Raw genomic sequence first — 26,207 nt, 5'->3', positions numbered from 1 at the left:
AAAAAACACACGAATATTTGTCATTACTAATATATATCACTATATTCTAAATATTCGCCCTCTAATTGCCCTCAATGTCCCCCCAATATTGCAGACCTTTTTTCTAATCCTAGGCAGCCCATTTATAAGTTACAGCAAATAAATTACATTGAAAAATAAAAAAATAGTAAATATGACCAATAAAGTCTTTCACTGTCTATACAGCTGTAAGTTGGGGTCCGGATGTTACGTGGATGATGATCTATCTGAATCCCCTTGATAACACTGATCTAGCAGCAGACGGAGTGTTTTCATGGGGACCCTGGAGTAGAGGAGGTCAGGGCTTTTCATGTTGTTTAAAGGGGTACTCCGGCACTTAGACATCTTATCCCCTATTCAAAGGATAGGGGATAAGATGCCTGATCGCGGGGGTCCCGCCGCTGGGGACCCCTGTGATCTTGCACGCAGCACCCCATTAAAATCAGTCCCCGGAGCGTGTTCGCTCCGGGTCTGATTACTGTCGATCACGGGGACGTCACGGCTCCGCCCCTCAATGCAAACCTATTGTTACGCCGAGCGCTCCAGGTCCCTGCTCCTCCCCGGACCTCTCGCGGCGTTCTTCTCAGTGCAGCGCCCCGGTCAGACCCGCTGACCGGGAGCGCTGCACTGGTATCTCCGGCGGGGATGCGATCCGCGTAACGGGACGTGCCCGCCCGCGGGTCGCATCCCAATCTCCTCACCTGCCCCGTCCTCTCGCTGCTCTGTCCCGGCGCGCCCGGCCCCGCTCTCTAGGGCGCGCGCACGCCGGCTCTCTGAAATTTAAAGGGCCAGTGCACCATTAATTGGTGCCTGGCCCAATCAGTACCTACACCTGCGCTATGTGTATATAAACTCACTTCCCCTTCCTGTCCTTGCTGGATCTTGTTGCCTTGAGCCCTGTGAAAGCGTTATAGTGTGTTCCCAAGCCTGTGTACCCAGACCTTCTGCAGTTGCCCCTGACTACAACGCTTGCTGCCTGCCCTGACCTTCTGCTACGTCCGACCTTGCTCTTGCCTTGTCCCTTGTACCGCACCTGTCTCAGCCGTCAGCTGGGGTTGAGTCGCTATCGGGTGGAACGACCAGGGGGTTACCTGCCGCTGCAAGTCCATCCCGCTTTGCGGCGGGCTCTGGTGAAAACCAGTAACCCCTTAGATTCCGTTCCCCTGGTACGGCCCACGCCATCACCCCACTGACACAGAGGATCCACCTCTAGTGTCCTTGCTGCATACAAGTCCGGATCCTGACACCTATGTGAGGGGTCTGACAGCTGTGACAGACTGATTTTAATGGGGTGCGGCGTGCAAGATCACGGGGGTCCCCAGTGGCGGGACCTCCGCGATCAGGCATCTTATCCCCTACCTATCCTTTGGATAGGGGATAAGATGTCTAAGCGCCGAAATACCCCTTTAAAAAGGTTTTATATCTTTATTGTCAGTAAAGACACTTTTGCATAAGAGACTATGATACATTGTCCTCCTCGAAGATGAGATCTTACTGTCAGCACCAGCAGCAGCTACTGCCGAGATAAAGGGCTGATGCGTTTTTCCTGAAGGTTTGGTAAATTCAACAACGGAAGAGGAAGTGGCATCAAAAGAGCTTAATGTGCCCCAGAATAAGACTTCGAGAAGCGACACTTCGGTTTTAACCACTTTATGACTGGGGAATTTACATCTTATGAAACTGTACTCTTTAAAGCAGTGTTTCCCAACCAGGGTGCCTCCAGATGTTGCAAAACTACAACTCCCAGCATGCCCGGACAGCCTTTGGCTGTCCGGGCATGCTGGGAGTTGTAGTTTTGCAACACCTGGAGGCACCCTGGTTGGGAAACACTGCCTTAAAGGGTTACTCCTGTTTTTCAAAACGTTTCTCCTATCCAGGGTCTTACCGCTGGTACCCCCTTCCCTGAAATCTCCACAATGGGGCTTGTCTCTCCCTGTCGGCGCGCGCTTCATGCATTCTTTTATGGGAGCTCCAGAGATACTCGAGTATAGTGCTTGTGTATCTCTGGTGCTCCCATAGAAAATGCTTAGAACATGTTCTGACCCCACCACTCCATGCACAGGGAAACAGGGCCCGCTATGGAAATCGTGTGGGAAAACCAGCAGTCGGACCCCTCACCAGCGGAGGCTTATCCCCTATCCTGTAGATAGGGGATAAGTTTTGAAGTACTGGAGTACTCCTTTAAAGGGGAATATACCATAACCAAACATTTTTGTTCTATGAAGGATTGTATAGCTGTCTAGTAAATCAACTTTACCAGCAACTTATACATGATTAAAGGAACACTCTAGACCAGTGTTTCCCAAACTATACCTCCAGCTGTTGCAAAACTATAACTCCCAGCAGGTCCAGACAGCCAAAAGCTTGGTATGTCACTCAAGGAGGGGCTGGGAGGTGGGGACAAGCAAGAAAGCATGGTAGGCAGTGGCACTAGAGCAGCTGGGCCCCGCCTTCTAGACACTAGGTTGAGGTGACTTTACAAGTTTGGCAACCACCATCAGCTCCAGCAAAGGTACAGCAGGGATGTGCACTCATAGACTCAAAAGGGGGCTTGAGCCCCTTCCTTTATAATGCACCTTCCCTATAATGCCCTCACTGATTGCGACCTCCATGGGGTCTCATTCAGCTGACATGTATGAGGAAGAAAAAACAAGAGACCAGAAGGGGGCGCCTCGTGTGATACCGTTTGGGTGGTAAAACAAGGGAGTGAGGAAGAAGATGATGCGGGGCGTGCAGGCTCCATAGGTAGTAGCTGCTCACCTTGGAGCAAGTATTAAACTTGCATATAAACCCACATGCGGGGTTACAAAGAAGCCGGAACCGCTGCTAAGCCTGAGGTTGCAGGTGAGGTGAGACCGTCTCCTGGAGGAAGGCAGGTAGTAGTAGAACAAAAAAAACCTCTGTGTGGCGCTGCTGGTTCCGTGGATGGGTGTAATAAACCAAATCCGGAGTTGAATAGGTATAAAAGTTTGAAGGTTTATTGCATGAAGATGAAACCAATGCAAGACAAGATTATACGTTTCGGGGAAGCCACCCCCTTCTTCAGTTCAGTGTGATCACTGATCTGAAGAAGGGAGTGGCTCCCCCGAAACGCGTAATGTTGTCTTGCATTGGTTTTATTGTGACATGACTGTCAGAGGTCCCTTACCTATGTAAGGATTTTTTTTTTTATTAGAAGTGCCCATATTTTTTCTTCTCGAGCCACTGCCCCCCAAAATGTCTGTGCACGTCCCTGAGGTACAGTTTGCCTTTATACCCCAACAGATATGAAATGGTATATGCAGTTCTTAGCAGCGAATACAACTCACAGTTTTCCTTTAACTGAAAACCCCAGCATAGAAGTCACATGCCCCAGGTTAGGAAAGGTAAGAATTTTGGAGGAGGAGTGGTGCTAAATTTTTTTGTACTGTTAATAAAAAGTTTTTATAAAGTTGTTTTTTTTTTTTTTTAATAAGACAATTCTTATCAAGTCTCACAGTCTCCCACAGCAAAGCTATACAATATACATATATAATATATAACAGTCAAAAGACAAAAAGAATTGTGGTGAACAGCTGGAAAGCAACTTCTGAGAATCACATATTGTGGGACAAATTGAGATGTTCTCTGGGAAGTACAAAGAGCTGCCAACAAGGCATATAGAGCAAGTTATATAATACCAGCAGGTACTGCAAGAAAAAGTTCACTATAGAGATGAATAAAATCATGATTTATTATTATTATTAATTATTATTATTATTATTTTTATTACACCACCCCATCAAAACTCTCTGCTGTGTTAGTTAATAAACTCTGGAGCATTAAAACTAAACATCTGTGAATGAATTAATAACTAGTTATCATTAGAATTCCTCAATAAGGAGGACTCACAGGCTTTCTCTATGTGTAGGTGGGGAAAACAGGACTCACAGGCTTTCTCTATGTGTAGGTGGGGAAAACAGGACTCACAGGCTTTCTCTATGTGTAGTTGACGGAAGCAGGACTCACAGGCTTTCTCTATGTGTAGGTGAGGGAAGCAGGACTCACAGGCTTTCTCTATGTCTCTATTTGTAGGTGAGGGAAGCAGGACTCACAGGCTTTATCTATGTGTAGGTGGGGAAAACAGGACTCACAGGCTTTCTCTATGTGTAGGTGGGGAAAACAGGACTCACAGGCTTTCTCTATGTGTAGGTGGGAGGAGCAGGACTCACAGGCTTTCTCTATGTGTAGTTGGAAGAAGCAGGACTCACCGGCTTTCTTTATGTGTAGGTGGGAGGAGCAGGACTCACAGGCTTTCCCTATGTGTAGGTGGGGGAAGCAGGACTTACAGGCTTTCTCTATATGTAGGTGGGAGAAGCAGGACTCAAAGGCTTTCTCTATGTGTAGGTCAGGGAAGCAGGACTCACAGGCTTTCTCTATATGTGGGTGGGAGAAGAAGGACTCACAGGCTTTCTCTATGTGTAGTTGGGAGGAGCAGACCTCACAGGCTTCCTCTATGTGTAGGAGGGGGAAGCAGGACTCACAGGCATTCTCTATGTGTAGGTGGGAGAAGCAGGACTCACAGGCTTTCTCTATGTGTAGGTGGAGGAAGCAGGACTCACAGGCTTTCTCTATGTGTAGGTAGGAGAACAGGACTCACAGGCTTTCTTCATGTGCAGGTGGGAGAAGCAGGACTCACAGGCTTTCTCTATGTGTAGGTCAGGGAAGCAGGACTCACAGGCTTTCTCTATATGTGGGTGGGAGAAGCAGGACTCACAGGCTTTCTCTATGTGTAGGTGGGAGGAGCAGGACTCACAGGCTTTCTCTATGTGTAGTTGGAAGAAGCAGGACTCACAGGCTTTCTTTATGTGTAGGTGGGAGGAGCAGGACTCACAGGCTTTCCCTATGTGTAGGTGGGGGAAGCAGGACTTACAGGCTTTCTCTATGTGTAGGTAGGAGAAGCAGGACTCACAGGCTTTCTCTATGTGTAGGTGAGGGAAGCAGGACTCAGGCTTTCTCTATGTGTAGGTGAGGGAAGCAGGACTCAGGCTTTCTCAATGTGTAGGTGGGAGAAGCAGGACTCACAGGCTTTCTCTATATGTAGGTGGGAGAAGCAGGACTCACAGGCTTTCTCTATGTGTAGGTGGTTGAAGTAGGACTCACAGGCTTTCTCTATGTGTAGGTGGAGGAAGCAGGACTCACAGGCTTTCTCTGTGTGTAGGTAGGAGGAGCAGGACTCACAGGCTTCCTCTATGTGTAGGTGAGGGAAGCAGGACTCACAGGCTTTCTCTATGTGTAGGTTGGAGGAAGCAGGACTCACAGGCTTTCCCTATGTGTAGGTGCGAGGAAGCAGGTCTCACAGGCTTTCCCTATGTGTAGGTTGGAGGAAGCAGGTCTCACATGCTTTTCCTATGTGTAAGTGGGAGGGGCACCCATTAAATCTTCAATCAAATACTAATAGACTAGATATTCTGAAGCTCAGTGTCTCCCCCTGTCCTATGATGACGCCCTGAGATACAGTCTTGACAGATCCCCTTTATGTTTCTTACAGAATTGTCCTACAGAGCTGCTATGTGGCCCCCGATGCTCACCTGGGGGTTATCCATATACCAGATCAGGTGATTGGCCTGGGTATCCAGGATAAAATATCTTCGGAGGAATCTCCCACTGTCTCCATCTTCGATGTCCAGAAACCCACAGGTTCTGTTCTTCCGATCCACATAAGGCATTCCTAATGCATCCACACATCCCCCTGCACCAAACAACAATACATTCGGTGAGGGACAGTAAATTTATCAATAATACATTGACAGTCTGATCATATTGATATAATAAGATCACAGATTAATATGGCTGTCACAATGGTTGGAGAGGGGCATGCCAGAATAATTCACTTCTATAGATCCAACCTTTGACTTACCAACTGTGGAAGTTCTAAAACTCCCAGCAACTGGACAATTGAAGGGTCACATATTTGAAAACCCTTTAACTTTTAAGAATAATAATTGGTAATGTGGACAACAAAAAATAAATGGGTCTGAGCTGCAATAACAACACTGCCTGTGGGCAAGAGGGAGCTGTGTTATGAGTCTACCATAATGCTCCTGCTTTCTTTTTGTGAAATGGCTATTTCCTGTTGGAGTTCCCACCCTCCAACTACAAGTCCCAGAATCCCTTGTTTGTAAGTGTGAGGTCACTTTTCTCCCTCCCACACATCAGCCACCCACACCTGGGACAATTCCCTGCAGCCCTGTGGAGAATAATCTCCCCCCACCAGCGGTTGCTTTACCCATTGAAGCACAGACAGGCTCCCTTTCAACACCTGACTAGTGATGTAATGTCTCGGGCTGCAATGCAATCTAGGAAAACCTGAGACAACACTCATTATGTATGCTGTTAAAAATAAACATCGGGCAAAGATCACATAAGAATTGCGAGACCGGCCATCAAACACAGGTACAGACACTAACTTTACAGCCCCTGTAGCATAGCCAAATAAAAAGACAACAAAAAATTACAGAATACCCCTTTAACCATTGACTTTATCAACATTTAATTTAATAAGATGTAACTGTACTATCTGCAGTGTAATGAAAGTACTATTGAAGAGAAACCTTTTAATACAGTCCGATTGCATATTATATGGTAACTAAAAATTAGCAATTTTGTGAAAACCAATGGGTGAATGGATGGATATCCTAATATAGGGTTATATTTGTCTCATATCACACAATAGGAGCTGCAATACTTTAACAAATACCCCTGAGTCAGTCTTAGACAAGGGAGATATGGCTTTGTAACAAAATTAAATTCCCTAACTCGCGCATATTTTCAGAATTACTAATCTCTAGTACATTGTTTTCTGGGAGTTGTAGTTTTGCAACAGCTGGAGACACACTGTTCGGAAAACACTGCTCTAGTAACTCATATACGCAAGTCATAAAATTCAATTTTCCATATTTTATCTAGGTGTCTTACATGTTGGAGGGGCTTGAGCCTCCTTAACTACTTCTAGACACCCTATAGCTATGTCCTAGCATGAAAGTATTCAGATATGGTCTATTGGTCTCCTATACTGTATAGTGATATGATGTTCATGTTAACTTTTTCCTATTTTAAACTGTACCTTAGGTAAAATCTTTTATATATAATAAAGGGGCACTCCGGAGAATTAAAAATGTTTTCAAATCAACCAGTGCCGGAAAGTTAAACAGATTTGTAAATGACTTCTATATAAAACTCTTAATCCTTCCAGGACTTATCAGCTGCTGTATGTGTGGTGATATGGGGGTGCAAGATATACTTGTCAGATCGTGATGCCTGGGCACCGTTAACCTACACTGTCCGAGGTGGAGATAGCTTCTCCTGGGCCAGGCACGGGGGCAATAAAAACACTGATGCCAGGTTATGGATAACTGTCTTTTACTGAGGCAGGAGCAGATGGTACAATACTCACAGTACAGAGCAGAGTAGAAGGGATGCAGCGTAACCCGGGGGAGCCTTGTGGCCTTGCTGGGACTTATGGTGCTTTTCAACCACTTGAATTGACTACTAGACATGATGGACTTGAAGATATCCCATGCTGACTAGGGTTCTGTTAAGTTCCAATTTGCTGACATCTATATAATCTGAACATTGTCCATTATCAGGGAAACAATGGTCAACAGATGAGGCCAAGGCTGGCCCACCAGAAGATCATTCTCTACTTGGGTATAGTCATGAATTAATGAAGGTTATAGTCATGGAAAGCCCTCTATGAGGTGATCAGTTACTGTTCGGATTATTCTACAGATGAACTACCAGTCCCTATTCTTTATGTTGTCCTGTAATATAGAGAGGACATCTATTCTATATAATCCTAACATAATCAACTATCAGGCAACCAATGGCCAATAGAATGGGTCAAGATTGGCCCACCAGAAGATCATTCTCTATTTGGGTATAGCCATTTCATTTTTATCAATGATGGGTATAGTCATGGAAACCTCTATATTAGGTGATCAGATAGTCACTTAATACTTTTTTTATTTTATTTTTTATCTTTATTTAAATTTTTCAGACATACATAGAAAAATAAAATATACTACAACTCCTACACCAGGAGCATAACATTCAATACAATCATACTAAACCATGCATAAACCCCATCACTCAAAATATATTAATAACAAGAGGATAATATACCATCTCCTAGACAATTTTAGAGCGCAACTGTCATGAAATTTTGGTGCAATAACCTGCACACAGCCTTTGTGCTGTGTGCAGGTGGTGGGTATAGCAATATTTTTACCTAATATTTGCTGGCTTTCATGACTGCAAAAAATGCTTTTATTCAAAGCCACTGATGGTCGGATAGGCGTGGCGCGAGGTACGCGATGCCCCGCTGCCACCACGCCCACCCCAATGCCTACCCCGTATGTCAGCGCTGGGACCGCTGTGTGATTGACACACAGGTCCCAGCGCATGTGCCCTTCAGCTAGTCTAACCTGTGCGCCGCTGTGTCATCCAGCAAGCGCTCGCTCCCGCCGCCGTCTTCCTCCTCAGTGTGCCTGCGCAGAGCAGCGCGCAATCAGGTTAGTTCTCTATACTAGGTGCAGAGAGGAAGAGTGCTCTCTGCACCTAGCACTGCACAGCTGCACTGAGGAGGAAGACGGCGGCGGGAGCGAGCGCTTGCTGGATGACACAGAGGCGCACAGGTTAGATTAGCTGAAGGGCGCATGCGCTGGGACCTGTGTGTCAATCACACAGCGGTCCAAGCGCTGACAGACGGGGTAGACGTGGGGGTCGGCGTGGCGGCGGCGGGGCATCACGTACCTCGCGCCACGCCTATCCGACCTTCAGTGGCTTTGAAAGCCAGCAAATATTAAGTAAAAATATTGCTATACCCACCACCTGCACACAGCACAAAGGCTGTGTGCAGGTTATTGCACCAAAATGTCATGACAGTTGTGTCTTAATACAAATAAGAAAAAATATAAAGAAAAGAAAGATAAATTTACAGAATAGAATATACAACTATTCCTCAATCCATTTAGTCCATTTACTCCATCTATCAAATTGCGTCTCTCGTACTCCTAGATGCTTATTTACCGTATTTTTCGCCGTATAAGACTCACTTTTTCTTCCCCAAAACTGGGGGGAAAAGTTGGTGCCTCTTATACGGTGAATACACCCCTATCGCGGCGATCCCTGCCGGGACCCGCGGCTAATACAGGACATCACCGATCGCAGTGATGCCCTGTATTAACCCTTGAGACGCGGTGATCAAAGCTGACCGCCGCGTCTGAAGCGAAAGGGACAGTAACCCGGCTGTTCGGGACCGCTGCGGTGAAATCGCGGCGTCCCGAACAGCTTACAGGACACCGGGAGGGACCTTACCTGCCTCCTCGGTGTCTGCTCCGGGCCGGGATCCCCTGCATGGTGGCACTCTCCTTCGACGTCATCACGTCGTTGCGTCCCGTCATCCAATAGGAGTGGCATGCGTAGCAACGTGATGACGGCGACGTGATGACGGCGACGGAGAGCGTGGATCCCGTGGAAGAAGACGTCTGGAGTGTCGGGGACACCCCGGGGACGCGGCGACAGCGATGGAGCAACATCCAGGGCAGCGGTGACGGGTCCGGAGCGGCGGGGACACGTGAGTATTACCTTCTATCCAGTGGTCTTCAACCTGCGGACCTCCAGATGTTGCAAAACTACAACTCCCAGCATGCCCGGACAGCCAACGGCTGTCCGGGCATGCTGGGAGTTGTAGTTTTGCAACATCTGGAGGTCCGCAGGTTGAAGATCACTGTTGGGTGCAGAATCTTTTTTTTCTCTAGATTTTGCACCTTTACAATTGGGTGCGTCTTATATGCCGGTGCGTCCTATAGGGCGCAAAATACGGTATATGTCCTTCCATCATCAGATTATGATAGACAGTGACTTTGACAGCCGAAAGATCTGGTATATCAACAGATTTCCACCGCTGAGCGATGAAAATTCTGGCTACCGTAAGGACGTGGTATATAATAGTAAGGTGGTATATCGGTATTTTGTCTAGGGTCAAAGAAAGTAGTGCCACTTCCAGGCCCCACCTAAGAGGCAAAGGGAATTGAGTGATCTAAATAACCCTTAAAACTAGACCAAAAAAGGGGCAAATAAGTTCACATTCCCACCAAATGTGCATTAATGTACCAATAGCGTTGCCGCACCTCCAACAGTACATTGAAGATGAAGAATATAGTTTAGCTAACCTATCAGGCGTATAATACCACCTCTATAGCAGCTTACGTGAGGATTCAAAATGATTAACACATCTAGACATCTTCCTATGTATATCAAAAACAAACCTCCGCCGCTCATCTGTAAATTTTTGACCTAGGTCCTCTTCCCAGCCTTTCTGAAATGTATGCTACATAGGCTTATTAAGCTGCACAAACTCCCCATAGGCAGTAGAGATTCCTTTAATAAACGCCTTATTATTTAAAAAGAACTTCTCATACCTTGTTCTACTTTTATCCTGGGGCCATTTACGAGAGCCCAAGAAGTGGCGTATGCTAAGATATTTAGAGAATTCCTTATGGGGAAGTGAATAGGTAGTCGCCATAGAGGAAAATGAAAGTAGACCCGAGGAACCAATTAATTGGGAGATATTAGTTATACCTGATCTTGTCCATAAGGTAAGATCCAAGTCACTTATGCAATCACTTATCGCAGTAAGAGGGATATCTGAAATCCGTGGTGGGCACAAAATCTTAGTACAGTTTAGTTTGCTCCAGACTCTTACTGCTGCTGTGACAGAAGGATAAAGAGATGACATTAAATAGGTAGGGTTAAAACTAGGGATCGACCGATTATGGGTTTGGCCGATATTATCGGCCGATATTCACAATTTTGGACGTTATTGGTAACGGCAATTACTTTGCCGATATGTCAATAATGCCATGCCCCGCCTCTCCGGCCAGAGACCTCCGCTGCCGCTGCCCCATTGCCTGCCCCATCCCCGATTTTATAATTACCTGTTCCCAGGGTCCGTGCTACTTCTGGCCTCTGCGACGTTCTGCCGGAGCCAAAAGTAGCGAGGACCCCGGGCCCCGGGAACAGGTAATTAATAAACCGGTGATGGGGGAGGCAATGGGGCGCCCGCTTTAAATCATTGATCTGTAGCAGCTTCTGCGGAAGTGGGGGAGGGGGGAATAGCTGATAACTTATACCGGAATATCATTATAAGTTATCGGCTATCGGCCTGAAAGGTCACAGATTATCGGTATCGGCCCTAAAAAATCGATATCAGTCGATCCCTAGTTAAAACGCAGGAACCAGAGAAAGTTTTGTAGAGATGAAAAACCCAGAAATTCAGATTCTATATCCACCCAGTGTGGGGATTCATCTTGCCACCACCATTTTTTCAACTGATCTAATATAACTGCATAATAATATGTACGTAGACAGGGGACCCCCGTTCCACCATCTCTAACCCAGTGATATAATAGCTGGGCATTAAAGGGGTACTCCACTGCCCCAGGGTCCAGAAAATTTAGTTCTGAATGCTGTGTACGGGCTGCAGGAGTCGTAACGTCACACCATGCCCCCTCCCATAGACTTACATTGAGGGGGTGTGACGTCACGAGGGGCTTGACCGTGACATCATGACCCCGCACCCAGCGTTCTGAACTAAATGTTCTGGACGCTGGGGCAGTGGAGTACCCCTTTAACTCTGGGACGGCTATCCCTCCATATAAATTGTAGCATTAGCCTTTGTAACACAGTAATATACGAAACAGGAATTACAATTGGCAAATTACGAAAAAAGTATAACATTTTGGGTAGCAAGACCATCTTTACTGCTGCTATACGACCAGCCCACGACATCGGGAGTGTAGAAAAATCAGAAGTGTCTTTAGCTATTTGGGATTTGAGAAGAGAAAAGTTAGTGTGATACCCAGATAGGAGATCTGATCCTCCGACCAAACAAATGGAAGAAAAGCCCTGTACATCAGCAGAGAGATTAAAGGCAAGGATAGTGGACTTGGTGGGGTTTATCTTATAGGAGCTAGCCTTCCCAAATTCCTCTATGGTGGCTATAACCGCAATCAGAGATCCTTGAGGATCAGTTAAGCAGACGATTAAGCAGTCTAATACGATAGTTTCTCCGTCCCACTTGGGTTTCAGAAATTGTCGGTGAAGTCCTTATGTGCCGAGCAAAGGGCTCCATTAGCAATGTAAAAAGTAAAGGAGACGGGGCATCCCTGCCGGGTACCATTACTAAGGATGATTTTTTGAGAAACTGCCCCTGTACTAAATACTCTCGCAGTAGGATGGGAGTAGAGCGCCATAATAGCATGTTCAAATTTGCATGGGAATTGATATTTATGAAGAACCTGGTGCAGGTAGCCTCAGTGTACCCGATCGAACGCCTTCACTGCATCCAAAGAAAGAAGCAGAGAAGGCGTTCAATTGGCACACACCCTGGCAATGAGATCTTAATACTTTTTGGGGATTATTAAACTACCCATCTCTTTTATTTATATGACCTACAATGATACAATTTTAAGAGTTTACTATCCAGTTAATTTGAACATATTCTGTATGGTTGTCCCCATATATGTTGCTGTTGTACCCATATATTATTTATCACAGGCTACTAAAATGACATCCAATGATTCCCATCCCAACATGTTTCCCCACATTCAATTCAATGTGGTTCATCAGGGGGACAAACATTGGACTTGCCAGTTCATCATCATCTCATGAAACCTAATGTTTAGAGAGTAAGGGAGCCCAAAAAATCACAACGGCACCCAAAACCAATGTCATAAATCAGTGTCAAACAAGGCAGAAGCCAATAACAGACTGCAAAGTGAGAAAGGATTATTGAAACCATCGACTCAGTTAGCCGATCACTGAAGTTCTGGCTCCTGCAGGTCAGAGAGATAGGACAATAGACATAACTAGAGTTGAGTGAATCTACAGTAAGATTCTAGTTCCTTTAGTCCTATAAAAAAAATTCCCTGGGAAAATTCTGGTTAGTCAGAGTGGAATGACTAAATTAATCAATGGCCGATTTGTTCAATTAGGGAAGATTTAGTCAGATCTAACACTATGTGTTCCTGTCAGGATAATATATAATTATTGGCCTGAAGTTATAATACTACGTCTGAATACTGTCATACAATGCCTACATAATAAGTGTTCATAACCACCATCCAAAGCATAAATAATACCTCTATATTGGTGGTCTCCAAACTGTGGCCCTCCAGATGTAGCAAAACTACAACCTTATAATAGACATAGATGTTATCTCTCTACAGCAGTGGTCTCCAAACTGTGGACCTCCAGATTTTACAAAACTACAACCTTATAATAGACATAGATGTTATCTCTCTACAGCAGTGGTCTCCAAACTGTGGACCTCCAGATTTTACAAAACTACAACCTTATAATAGACATAGATGTTATCTCTCTACAGCAGTGGTCTCCAAACTGTGGACCTCCAGATTTTACAAAACTACAACCTTATAATAGACATAGATGTTATCTCTCTACAGCAGTGGTCTCCAAACTGTGGACCTCCAGATGTTACAAAACTACAACCTTATAATAGACATAGATGTTATCTCTCTACAGCAGTGGTCTCCAAACTGTGGCCCTCCAGATGTTACAAAACTACAACCTTATAATAGACATTGATGTCATCTTTATACAGCAGTGGTATCCAAACTGTGGCCCTCCAGATGTTACAAAACTACAACCTTATAATAGACATTGATGTAATCTTTATACAGCAGTGGTCTCCAAACTGTGGACCTCCAGATATTGTAAAACTACAACTTCATGATAGACATTGATGTCCTTTCTCTACGGAAGTGGTCGCCAAAACTGTGAACCTCCAGATGTTGCAAAATTACAACTTCTGGCATGCTGTCAATTGTAGTTTTGCAACATCTGTAGGTTCACAGCATGGAGACCACCAATCTACAGTCTTGTGACCATTATCTCATAAAGTACCTACCTTAACACTTGTCTTGGGTCTGCTTGGATTTTTTCATCTTGCAGTCAGTAGGCTCCATCTGACAACCCTCCCCAGCTCTACTTTTTAGAATGTACTATAAGACTATCTTAAAAGTTTGGCTTAATCTAAGTGGAGAATCCTTTTCGTGAAGCCAGCTGTGCCTATGGGGGCGGCTTGGAAAGTTCTCCTGGTATCGGACCTCCTTCAAGTGTGTTCCTAGAGCAAGTGAAGAGTCAAGTGTAGAAGTGTCCTGCTCATCGGGATCATCTCGGAGACACTTCCCCCTCCTTGTGTGTTTGTTTGTCTGCTTCCTAATCACAGTGCCTTTCCCCTGACAGTCAGTATGACAGGCACGCCTCACGCTGCACACCCCATGCACACACAAAAGGCACACTCACAAGTGTGGGCCGGGTTATGGTGAAGAGCACTGTAAAGCAGGAAGCTGGAGGAGCAGTCGGTGCAATGCATTCAGATGCTATGAAGAACGCAGTTTGCCATGACCAAAAAAAGATACTTCAGATACTCAAGGATAGTGAGTCACCAACCTGTGGCTCTCCGGCTGTTGCAAAACTACAACTCCCATCATGCCTTCAGTTGTCGGGCATGATGGGGGTCGTAGTTTTGCAACAGCTGGAGAACCGCATGTTGGCAAACACTGCTTTAGTGATTCACAAAAAACTTCCCTGTCATTTTGCACTCACAAGGTACATTTTTTTTTAATTTCTTCAAAAATAGTAGGTTTTAGGTCTTGGTGTTTTTAATCTATGAAGTTTTTTCCCCCCTACGTTTTTAGCGTATGATTCTTTCATCAAGTGACTCAAGGATTTCTATTGAAGAAATGGGAAAAATAAATGCAGAATAACCGCCAAAGCTGAACCCACAGAGAATTATCAAATCCTGTCCTGAGGAAAAGTAGCTGAGTTGCCCATAGCAACCAATCAGATCGCTGCTTTCATTTGCAGAGGCCTTGTTAATAATGAAAGCAGTGATCTGATTGGTTGCTAGGGGCAACTCAGCAACTTTTCCTCTGGACAGGTTTTGATAAATCTCCCCCCATGGGGTTTTTTCTGGTGTCATAGACTTCTATGCAGGACTGGTGCAAGGATTTTTGCCATCCTAGGTAATAGCTAATTTTGCTGCCCTCTTGACTCGGTCCATTGGCCAAAATTGACATGCCCCCTGCTGGCTGAGCATGTGGTTCGGATGCTGGTTGTCTAACTTTTTTTGCGGCAAGAAGAGCGGCGCCCCCCAATCAAGAGTGCGCTTTAGGCGGCTGCCTATTTTGCCAATAGCAGAGCCGGCCCTGCTTCTGTGGGAGGGAAATGCCAAGATTTTGCTATAGTCTCCACATGCTGCGATTTTGGAAAACTGCCACTGAGCCCAAAACCGCAAAAAAAAAAAAAAAAGACGCCAAAGGAAAAAAATGGCAAGTGGGTTTGGCATTTCCTAAATCACTATTCACTTTCAACTAACAAATGGCTGCTGTGTTTTTTTTAGAAACAAAAAAAACAACAAAAAATGCAGTGTGCTATTTGTGGGGGGTTTTGGGACTTTTTTGCAAAAAAAAGAGGAAACTTAGCCAAAGGCGGGGTACACATGGTCGATTCCATATGGAATGTCTGCCCGGAGAAAAAGGGGGTGGACATTTGAATAATCTGGCGGGCGCTAGGACCGTTTGGAAATACACTGGCTCATAGACGGCAATGCATTTCCAAGCGGAATCCTTAGAAAGAATGGACAAGCCTTTTTTCGGCGGACGCTGAAATTGGGATTTCTGCTGCAGAGACATCTGTCGTGGAAATTTAGCCATGCGCACAGTGCAGCAGAATCCTATTGAAATCAATGGGACTCTGCTGCAGCAGAATTTCTGAATAATGCGGAATTCTGCTCGGAAATTCCGCCGTGCAAACCTAGCCTAAAACAGTCAATGTGCACCTGCTTATGGTGTATAGTGTCAGGATTGCTAGGGTCCATGCTGCATGTAGGCACAATGGGACAGTCATTTGGTGACTGTCCCATTGTGCCTGTTTAAAAAGAGGAAGAAACTGTAGCGTCGCAGTCGCTCGGTGGTTAGCCATCAGTGTAAAGCGGACCGTAGAATGTCTGCATAGGGTTTGTCGGTTCTTAGTGTGCTTACATGGGGTTACTCTCTAAAAGGGCTCACTCACATTCCAGAATTTCCAATTCTGCTTCAAATGTGCAGCCTCAAATATGCGCAGTATACTATAGGCGCGAGTACGGACAGTTCACACGTGTATTTTTTGCTGCAGATTTGCTCCAGAAGATTTTGCTGCCCATGGACTTCTGTGGGTATCAAAATCTGCTGCAGATTAAAAAATTGGGTTGTGTGAACTGACCTTCAGGCTGGAATTCCACTTGTTTTTTTGGTGGGAAAAACGCCAAGAAAAACGCCAGTTCTGCCGCATGGCGTTTTTTTGGCACAAAAAATGCTGCGGCCAGGTTTTAGCTGTAAATCATTGAGAAATCGCTGAATTCTTTTTCCACTTGGCGTTTTTCAGTTTGCCATTTTTTTTTAATCCTTTTGGCATTTTTTCACTCTTTTTTTTTTGGTGTTTTTCAGCTCCTTTGGTGGTTTTGCAAAATCGCCGCACGTTGAGCCTATGGCATTTTTCCCCCCTGAAATCATGATGTTTTTCTCCCATAGAAGTCTATGGGAGTACAAAAACGCCAAGAAAAACGCTAATGGGTTTTGACTTTGGCATTTTTGCTGGCGGTTTTTATTCTTTTTTGGACTTTAGCAGTCACAAAAAGTGATGGAGATACCTTTTTTTTAATATTTTGTAGGGTACCATTAAAATAAATAATAAAAAAGATACAGTAGTGATGGAAAAAATTGTATTCAACAAAATTTATCTTTTTTATAAAGAAATTTTAATTAATTTTTAAACAGGGATCAATTTATGTGGGCGGGCAGGGCACTAAAAATATAGCCGAGAATAATAAAAATGTAGTGTGTGTGTGTTTTATTTTTATTTTATTTTTTAGTTAGTACTACTGCTACACACTGTTCCTCCTGTACAATTTATAGATGCGGCGCAGCTCTTCTATGGTCCCCTGCACTGACGTATATATACACCTATTCATATTTCCCGCAGAGCTTTGATTGGCCAGATGGTTCCAGCCAATCACAACTCTGAATATGTGTATATATACGGCCGTGCAGGGGACCATAGAAGAGCAGCCGCATCTATACATTATACAGGAGGATCACAGCGGGTTTCAGGAGTGACATCTGCTGTGATTTTTCCTTAACTGCAGGTACTACTGCTCCCAACATGGAGCACACTCTGCTCCATGCTGGGAGATGTAGTTCCTGCATTAATACACAGATCGCAACAGGTGTCAGAAGTGACACTCGCTGCGATCTGTCTATTAATCCAGGTACTACAGCTCCCAGCATGGAGCAGAGTGTGCTCCATGTTGGGAGAAGTAGTACCTGCAGATCGTCCTATCTATTGCAGCTTTCTCTTGTGCTGCGCATCTCTGCACTATACTCCGGTCAGTGATGTGAATAGAACTTTTTTAAAAATTTATTAAAATCTTGTTATAAAAAAATAAAAATGTTGTTAAATAAATTTTTTCCCATTCTTTTTACTGCATCCTTTTTTTTTTTGGTATCCAACAAATTTAGAAAAAACGCCAAACGGGGCACAAAATGCAATTTCCACTTAAATGCAAAAATGCCAGAAAAAACACCAGAAAAAAACATTAGACGCAAGAAATTGCACTGGCGTTTTTTCTGCTGTTTTTTCTGGGTTTTCAGTTTTAAAAAATGAAGTAAAAAAACCAAGTGGAATCCTAGCCTCAGGCTGATTTCACACGGTGGAAAATCCGCATATTTCTGCTTGAACTCTGGCCCAGATTTATCAAACTATGTGAGAGTAAAAGTGAAGTGATTTTCCCACAGCAACCAATCACAGCTCAGCTTTCACTTTACCACAGCTCGTTAGCTGAGCTGTGATTGGTTGCTGTGGGAAAATAACCAAATTTTGATAGTTTGATAAATCAGAATGCCCTGGAAGGGATAGAATAGGACTGGAGGGGCACATGACAGGGGAATTATGCAGCAGGGATAGAGTTAAATGGAGTTGAGCGGGAAGCTGTTAGAGGAAAGGGAGGAGTTAAGAAGGGGGATATAGGGAAGGAATAGGAAGTTAGGGTCAGTCGGGACGCAGGAAGGAAAGTGTACGGTCGACGGTGCTCCCTACCTGGAACAGTGATGGAGGAGATTCTGCGGAGGGTGAGAGAGGAGGCGCTGCTCCGTGGGCCCCAGTGGTTTGCGGAGCAGTTCCCCGCTTACGCTGCTCCAATGGTGCTGCCGGTGGCGGAGCCCGGGTCCCGGTCTAGCGGCCGGCGCTCTCGTCCGCCTGTGCGCTTGTCCCCTGACGCCTCTCCTTCTGCGCGGCGACGGCGGGTGAGCCCTTCGGCCGCTGCCGCTGGCGGGAGGGCCGAGGAGGCCAGTGGTGTGCGGCCTGAGGGTGCGCCTGCCGCGCTTGCCGGTGCGGCAGGGCGGAATGCGGGGCGTGCTGGCGGTGCGCCCCGGGCTCGTCGGAGGGAGCGTGGATCGGCGGCCTGCTCCCCGGAGGTTCCGGTGGTGAGGGAGCAGGCGAGAGGACGGAGGACGGCGCGTGCCCTGACTGACCCCGCCCCTCAGCCGGAGGGGCGGGCCTCGGCTGGCCTGGTGGTGACACAGGCCGAAGTTCATCCCTTCCTTGGGAGGAGGTCGGCGGGCTCCGGGAGTGCGTCCGGCTGCTGCTGCGGCGGGGGGGGGCTGCAGTGTGTGGAGGTGAGGAGATCAGCCCCGCCCCTAGTGATGTCAGCGACGACGACCTGCTGCTGGCAGAGGTGCCGGTTCTTCCCCTGGATCCACTGGCCAATCCCCTGCTCCCCTTCGGGGTTGTAGCGGGCGCGGGTGGTAGCGGGGTCCGGAGGCCCGAGGGTGCTGAAGTTGCTGCTGGGGGTGATTCGTCCGGTGATGCTGCTATCCACGCGGGCAGGGTTCCCCTGGCTCCTCCTCCTGTTGTCGCCGTGAGTCAAGTCCAGGAGATCCGGAGTCGTCCTGCAACTGGAGCTACGGCCGCTGGTTCGGTGCCGGTGGGGTCCGGTGAGTACACCAATGTCTCCAGTTCGGCGGGTTTGGGGGTGGGGGCGGGTGGGTTGGGGGGATTGCAGTTTTTTGTTGATGGGTTGCATGCTTTGTTGCGGGGTAGCGGGTTGTACGTGGGTGGGTCGCCGTTACCTGTGTGGGGCGCAGCTGAGGGATCTGGGAGGCAGGTGGCTCCGGGGGTGGCGCTGGGGGTGGCTTCTGGGGGTGGCACGGGGGTTCAGCAGGTGGGGACTCCCCCGGTGGTAGCGGCTTCGGGGTCCGGTGGGGGGGTTCGTTTGGCGGATGCGGCTAGGGGGGAGGTTTATGTGTGCTTTGAGGGCCCCTTAGGCGCATACCTCAGGGCCGAAGTGAGGGGAAAAATTTGGAAGCGGGAGTACGTGGATATTTTTTCGCTACTCCCGCTCGAAAAATTTAACCTGGATAGAGTGCGTCCGGATGAGTCGAAACGGTTGGAGAAGGTGGAGGAGGAGGAGCGTCGGCGGTATCGGCTGATACCGCGGACGTTCTCAAACTGGCTTCAGGCCTTCGCAATTTTGGCCTGTGTGGTGGGGGAAAAGTCGCTGGAGCATTGCTCCGGTCTCTTTTGTTATATGGATGCGGTGGGGGAGGCGTACAGGGTGTACGGGGGTTCGGCGTGGCTTCGGTACGACGAACAATTTCGTCAGCGTATGGCGGTGCGTTCTGACCTGCGGTGGGACCATAAAGATATTGGGCTGTGGATGCAGCTGATGGCCGCTCCGCGTGGGGGGGGGTGGCTTGCAGTCCTTTCGGGACGGCGCAGGGGGGGCTGGTTCTGGGTCTGGGCGGTCGGCGGGGGCCGGAAAAGGAGTGTGTTGGCAATTCAATGAAGGGAATTGCAAGTTCGGCGCTGAGTGCCGATTTAAACATGAATGTTCGGGCTGCGGCGTGGGAGGACACGGGCTGTCGCGCTGTTTCCGGCGGGGAAAAGGGAAGCTGGGAGAGGTTGACGCGAAGAGGGGCGACCCCGGTGCAGGTGGGAAGGATGGCACCTTTCCTCGCCAGGTACCCAAATAGGGTTGCGGCGGAATTTTTGCGGTCTGGGTTTACGGAGGGTTTTCGTATCCCCTTCGAGGGTATGGGGTCAGGTAATGGGGCAATTCGGAATCTGGTTTCGGCGTTGGCCCGCGCGGATTTAGTTGAGGAAAAGTTGTTGAAGGAGGTGTCGTTGGGTCGGATGGCTGGACCGTTTGAGTCGCCTCCGTTAATGGGCTTGCGGGTCTCCTCATTGGGTTTGGTCCCTAAGAAAGAACCCAACAAGTTTCGCCTTATTCATCACCTCTCCCATCCGGTTGGGGGGTCGGTGAATGATGGCATTGACCCGGCGCTTTGCGCTGTGTCTTACACCTCGTTTGATGCGGCGCTGGTGTGGGTCCGGAAGTACGGCAGGGGGGCGTTGTTGGCTAAGACGGATATTGAGGCGGCGTTTCGTCTTTTGCCGGTACACCCGGACAGCTTTGCGTTGTTGGGGTGCTGTTTGGGGGGTCGGTTTTTTGTGGATTTGTGTTTACCTATGGGCTGCTCTGTTTCCTGTGCGTTTTTCGAGCAGTTTAGTTCCTTTTTGGAGTGGGTGGTGCGGAGTGAGTCGGGTTTGGAGTCGGTTCTACATTACCTGGACGACTTCATTTTTTTGGGCCCGGCTGGGTCTAGGGTATGTGCGATTTTGCTGCGGGAAATGGAGCGGGTGTCGGGTTGGTTTGGTGTCCCGTTGGCGCCTGAAAAGACGGAAGGCCCGTCTACGTCGGTAAAATTTTTGGGCATAGTGATCGACACTGTAGCCATGGAGTGTCGGCTGCCCGAGGATAAGCTGGGAGAACTGAGGGAGGCGGTGGGGAGGGCATGTCGGGTTCGCAAGTTGCAACTGCGGGAGGTCCAATCTTTGTTGGGCCGTCTCAATTTTGCGTGCCGGATCATGCCTATGGGGCGTGTTTTTTGCAGGCGTCTCGCTGCGGCTACGGCTGGTGTCTCGCGGCCTAACCACTATGTGCGGTTGTTGGCTGGGTTGCGGGCGGATCTGGGGGTGTGGCAGGATTTTTTGAGTCGGTATAATGGCCGTTCGGTGGTGATGGGGAAGCCGGTGTCGAGTGTGGATTTGGACTTGTATACCGATGCGGCAGGGGGCTGCAGGTTTGGGGCTTTTCTTCAGGGTCAGTGGTGCGTGGGGCAATGGCCGGGTGAGTGGCAGGAGGCGGGGTTGACGAAAAATCTTGCATTCCTGGAGCTGTTCCCGATTGTGGTGGTGGTATTTGTGTGGGGTGAGATGTTTCGCAATCGGAAGGTGTGTTTCCATTGTGATAACATGGGGGTGGTCTTGGCCATTAACAACCAGACGGCGAGTTCTCCGCCCGTGGTTACGTTGCTGCGGCATTTGGTGTTAAGGGTGTTGGAACTTAATTCACAGGTGGTGGCGTTGCATGTACCGGGGGTGGATAATGCGGTGGCTGACGCTCTCTCTCGCCTACAGTGGGACCGTTTCCGGGAATTGGCGCCGGAGGCAGAGGTGACCGGCCTTCCGTGTCCGGAATGGCTGTGGCGTCTGGTTTAGAGGTGGCGCTTGCTTTGGTCGGCCGCTCAGTGTGCCAGGCCACTTGGTCGTCTTATCGGCGCTGGTGGTCAGACTGGGAGAAGCTGGTGGGGCAGTTGTCAATCGCGGGCACCTCCGCAGAATGGGAGGCGGCCTTGTTGTTTTATGTTGGTAGGGCGTTTTGCGAAGGGGTGTCTCCGGCGGGAATTGGTCGACGAATGTCGGCCTTGGCATTTTGGTTTAAAGTTCGGGGTTTGCCGGATGTTTCTAAGTCGTTTTTGGTGCGACAGGCGTTGAGAGGGTTTCGCAAAGGGGCGGTGTCCAGGGATGTGAGGCGCCCAGTGACTTTTCCGCTTTTGTGTCAGTTGGGGGTGGCGTTGGGGGAGATATGTTTTTCGGATTATGAGTGTCGCTTGTTTCGGCTGGTGTTTGCGTTGGCGTTTTTTGGGGCGTTTCGTATTTCGGAACTGGTGGCGCCTAGTAAGCGGCGTGTTGGGGGTTTACTTTTTTCCGATGTTAGTCTGGCTGATGGGGTGTTGCGATGTTTTTTGCGCCGTTCTAAGACGGATCAGGTGGGTCGTGGGGCGACTGTGTGTTTGGCGGCTTTGCGGGGCTCGGATATGTGTCCGGTTTTTTGTTATGCCGCATTTTTGGAAGTTCGGACAGGGGTTGTGGGTCCTCTATTGGTGCATGCGGACGGGGGGTTCTTGTCGCGTTTTCAATTTGTTGGGGTTTTTCGGAAATGTTTGGAGATGGTGGGTTGCGGTGCGAGGGAGTATAGCTCTCATTCATTCCGCATCGGGGCGGCCACCGAGGCGTCTCGGTGGGGCTTGGGGCCTGATGTCATTCGGTGGATCGGGAGGTGGGAGTCGGAGAGGTTTCAACTGTATGTTCGTCCTCATTTGGTGTGAGTGCTGTGTGTTTTGGGAGTGCGGTTGGTAGTTTGTTCTTGTTGCTTTTGTCTTTCAGGTGCCGGCCCGGGACTGATTTGGATTGTCGGCCACTCATATGTGGTGAGGGGCGGGGTGAGGGCCGGTGTTCGCCCGGCGGGCCGCCAGTTGGGCTTGGAGGGTTCGGCAGGACAGGTGCATTGGTTGGGAAAGGGGGGAATGAGGTGGGCGGAGCTGTTGGCCAGGGTTCAGTTCTTTGTCCATTTAGATAGGGCCCCCGATGTCCTGGTTATACACCTGGGTGGGAATGATTTGGGTGTGCGGAGGTCGCGCGATCTGATCAGGGACATCAAGATGGACTTGTTCAGGTTGTGGTCGTCCTTTCCTGGCCTGATTATTGTGTGGTCCGAGATGGTGGCTAGGCGCAAGTGGAGGCAGGCTCGTTCGGTGGTGGCCTTAAATAGGGCTCGGATTAAGGTTAATAAAGTTGTTAGCAAATTCGTGGCCCGGAATGGGGGACTGGTGGTGCGACATCGGGAATTGGAAGGGGGCCCTTTGGAGTTCATGGCTGAGGATGGGGTCCACCTCAATGTTTTGGGAATGGATCTATGGATTTTGGAGATTCGAGAGGTAGTGGAAAGAGCCCTTAGTTTGTGGAGGAACGGTGACTAGTGAGGTGTCACTTGTCGCCGTTGTGGCGGTGGCAGGAGAGAGACCTGGAGGTACATGTGGATGGCATGGAGGTGATGGGATACAGTGTGGAGGTGGGCTGGGAGCGGTTCCCAGCCCGATGGAGAAATTCTTCAAGGGGACATGGGTCCCAGGATGGTCGGGGGGCCTCACAAAACGGTGCTCCTGTGCAGGTGCTCACGGCTAGGAGTAAGGGAGGCCCCATTCTAGTTTGGGCTCGGTAACAGTGCCTTCAGGTCCTCCTCCTCCTGTATTAGGGACATGTTAACTTATGTTAAATTATGTTTAAGGATGTTTATACAATGTTTATGTATGATGTTCATACTATAGTTGCATTACAACGTTTTAATTGTGTTATTTAATAAAGGGGCTGCTGTGGCCTTGTTACCACCAACATTGTGTCTGTCGTGTTTAAGGTAAGGGGTTGTTATGGGGACAATGGGGTTGGTGGGAGGTAGGTTACAGCAGCTATAATATCCCTTAGTCATGGGCCATAGTCTTAATTTTATACTTAATATATACATACAAAAAATTCGTTCAGATTCTGCAGAAATTAAGCCCTATTATCTTTAATAGGATTTTGCAGCCAAAGTCTGGAAAAAATATAAGACCAGACTTCTCTTTTTCCGGAGCGTGGACTGCAGAATTTGAGCAGTAGAATTCCGCATGCAGAAATTATGCTGTGTGAATAACATTGCAGAATCCCATTAAAGTTAATAGGCAATAAATTCACAGAAAACACATGCGGAATTCCATGTCCGGTGTGTGAACGTGGCCTTAGGCTATGTTCACATGGCGTATTTTTAGCTAAAAATTTCCAGTGGACCTTCCGCAAACAGTTAAGACCACTTGGAAATACGTTGTCTCCATAGACAGCAATGCATTTTTGAGCGGATTCTGAAAAAAAAAAAAAACAAGTCAATGATTTCTGTGGAGGCTGGAATTTGAATTCCGCTGCAGATGTTTCCTGGGTGGAGATTCTGCTATGTGCAAACAATAAAAACAGTAGGACTCTGCTGTAACAAAATTTCCTAGCTAAATTTCTCAGCTGCATTCTGCTCAAAAATTCCGCCGTGTGAACATAGCCCAACGGTGTATATTTTGCTGCAGATTTTCTGCTGTGGATTTTGAGTAGCAACATTTTCTGCAGCAAAATATGCACCTGTAAATGTACAATAAGAGTACATTCACCCACGCATAATCTGCTGCAGAAATTTCATAGCAGATTTGCTGCCAACCTATTGAAGTCACAGGGTAGCAACGTTATTCTCTTGAGAAATTTCCTCTGTGGATCATGTACAGTATATGTGAACGTGCCCTAAGACTTGGTTCACGCTAGCATTGTACCAGCCATGGTCCTTCTTCATCATTGGAGCAATGCAGCTGTGGTGAGGGTGTCGGAAGGGTAGATGTTATTAACCCTTAGGGCAGATGGCATTAACCATTTGTGTTCGTGACGCCAGGGCGTAATTATCCTTTCTGGGAATTTCCGCACCAATTCCGCACAAATTTAATCCCCATTGACTTCAATGGGATTCTGCAGCCAAAGTCCGGAAAAATAGAAGACCAGACTTAGGCTGGGTTCACACTACGATTTATAACTACGGTTCCCGTATACGGCTGGGAGGAGGGGGGGGGGGGCGGGGCTTAATTACGGCGCCCGCACTCAGCCGTATAGGGGAACCGTATTTAATGATGTCTATGAGCCGACCAGAGTGAACCGCAGCCTCCAGTCGGCTGCGTTTTCGGCCGTATGCGGTTTCCCGACCACAGGCAAAAACGTGGTCGACCACATTTTTGCCTGCGGTCGGGAAACCGCATACGGCCGAAAAAGCAGCCGACCGGAGGCTGCGGTTCACTCTGGTCGGCTCATAGACATGCATTAAATACGGTTCCCCTATATGGCTGAGTGCGGGCGCCGCGATTAAGCCCCGCCCACCCCTCCTCCCAGCCTTATACGGGAACCGTAGTTACAAATCGTAGTGTGAACCCAGCCTTAGGCTGGGTTGACATCACGTTTTTGCCATACTGTTTTCAATCCGTTTTTCTAAAGAAAACCGTATGGCAAAAAAACTGATGGAACAGTATGGGAAAAAGTAAACCGTATGCGTTTTTTAAACAGTATACTGTTTTTAAAAGGGCATACAGTTCCGTCCGTTTTTATAGAAAAAAAATCCATACGTTTTAGAAAATGTTGTCCATTTTTAATAGGTGGGGTGTTGGGTGCGGACTTTAGGATGCAAATGCGCATGTGCAAAGTAAAAAACGCATACGTTTTTCCGTTTGGAACCGCATACATGTGCGTTTCCCATTGACGTCCATGTTAAAAAAAACAGTTGCAGTACGGTTTTTGCAGTTGCAGTTGCAGTACGGTTTTTTAACTGGAGACAAAGTGGTCAACCACGGTTTTGACTCCCGTCACGAGTGTTAAAGGTTAACCAAACACCCTTTAGTCACTGCACAGCTACACCCCATATACCCTACACCCCCACAAGCTTACCACACAATTGTAAGAAATCCTCACAACTGAAAAGTATAGAAGGTTTTTATTGATGCCAAGCAGAGTCCTGCAGAACTGAAACCCAATGTGCAGGACTTTTTATCATTCTGTAATGATTAACCCTATTTGCATAAAACTCCCTTTATTAATAACACTTGTGTACGTGTGAGGGTGAAAATGACTGTGTGTGACCAACAGGGGAGTGACAGAGGATCGGAGCGCCTATCGTAGTCTGAAAAAAATAGGTTATTTATGCCGAAAATGATACATGCAGTTTAGGTAATGTATGAGCTGATGACCCAGGCAGTAGGGATCGCAGGGTTTGTCTTGTGCTAGACCTCTCTACAGCAGTGGTCTCCAAACTGCGGCCCTCCAGATGTTGCAAAACTATAACTTCCAGCATGTTGGCTGTCCCGGCATGCTGGAAGTTGTAGTTTTGCAACATCTGGAGGGCCGCAGTTTGGAGACCACTGCTCTAGAGTATTCCA

At 47.7% G+C, this 26,207-nt stretch overlaps 1 protein-coding gene across 2 annotated transcripts in view; it reads right to left on the bottom strand.

The window, feature by feature from the left end:
* Nucleotides 1-14,533, bottom strand: part of PLEKHA2 (pleckstrin homology domain containing A2) — an 82,340-nt gene extending 67,807 nt beyond the window's left edge. The window contains exons 1-2 of one of the 2 annotated variants that reach the window (XM_056570912.1): nt 13,970-14,533; nt 5,568-5,728 (exon numbers count right to left, since the gene is read on the bottom strand). In XM_056570912.1, the coding sequence (XP_056426887.1) occupies nt 5,568-5,705 (138 nt within the window). In that variant the 5' untranslated portion in view covers nt 5,706-5,728; nt 13,970-14,533. The remainder of the gene's footprint in view (nt 1-5,567; nt 5,729-13,969) is intronic. The other variant, XM_056570911.1, reaches the window with a different exon arrangement.
* Nucleotides 14,534-26,207: the final 11,674 nt, after the last annotated feature.

Source organism: Hyla sarda, chromosome 4, assembly GCF_029499605.1.
Source record: "Hyla sarda isolate aHylSar1 chromosome 4, aHylSar1.hap1, whole genome shotgun sequence".
NCBI classification, from domain to species: Eukaryota; Metazoa; Chordata; class Amphibia; order Anura; family Hylidae; genus Hyla; species Hyla sarda.
This window is presented reverse-complemented; position numbering and strand designations above follow the sequence as displayed.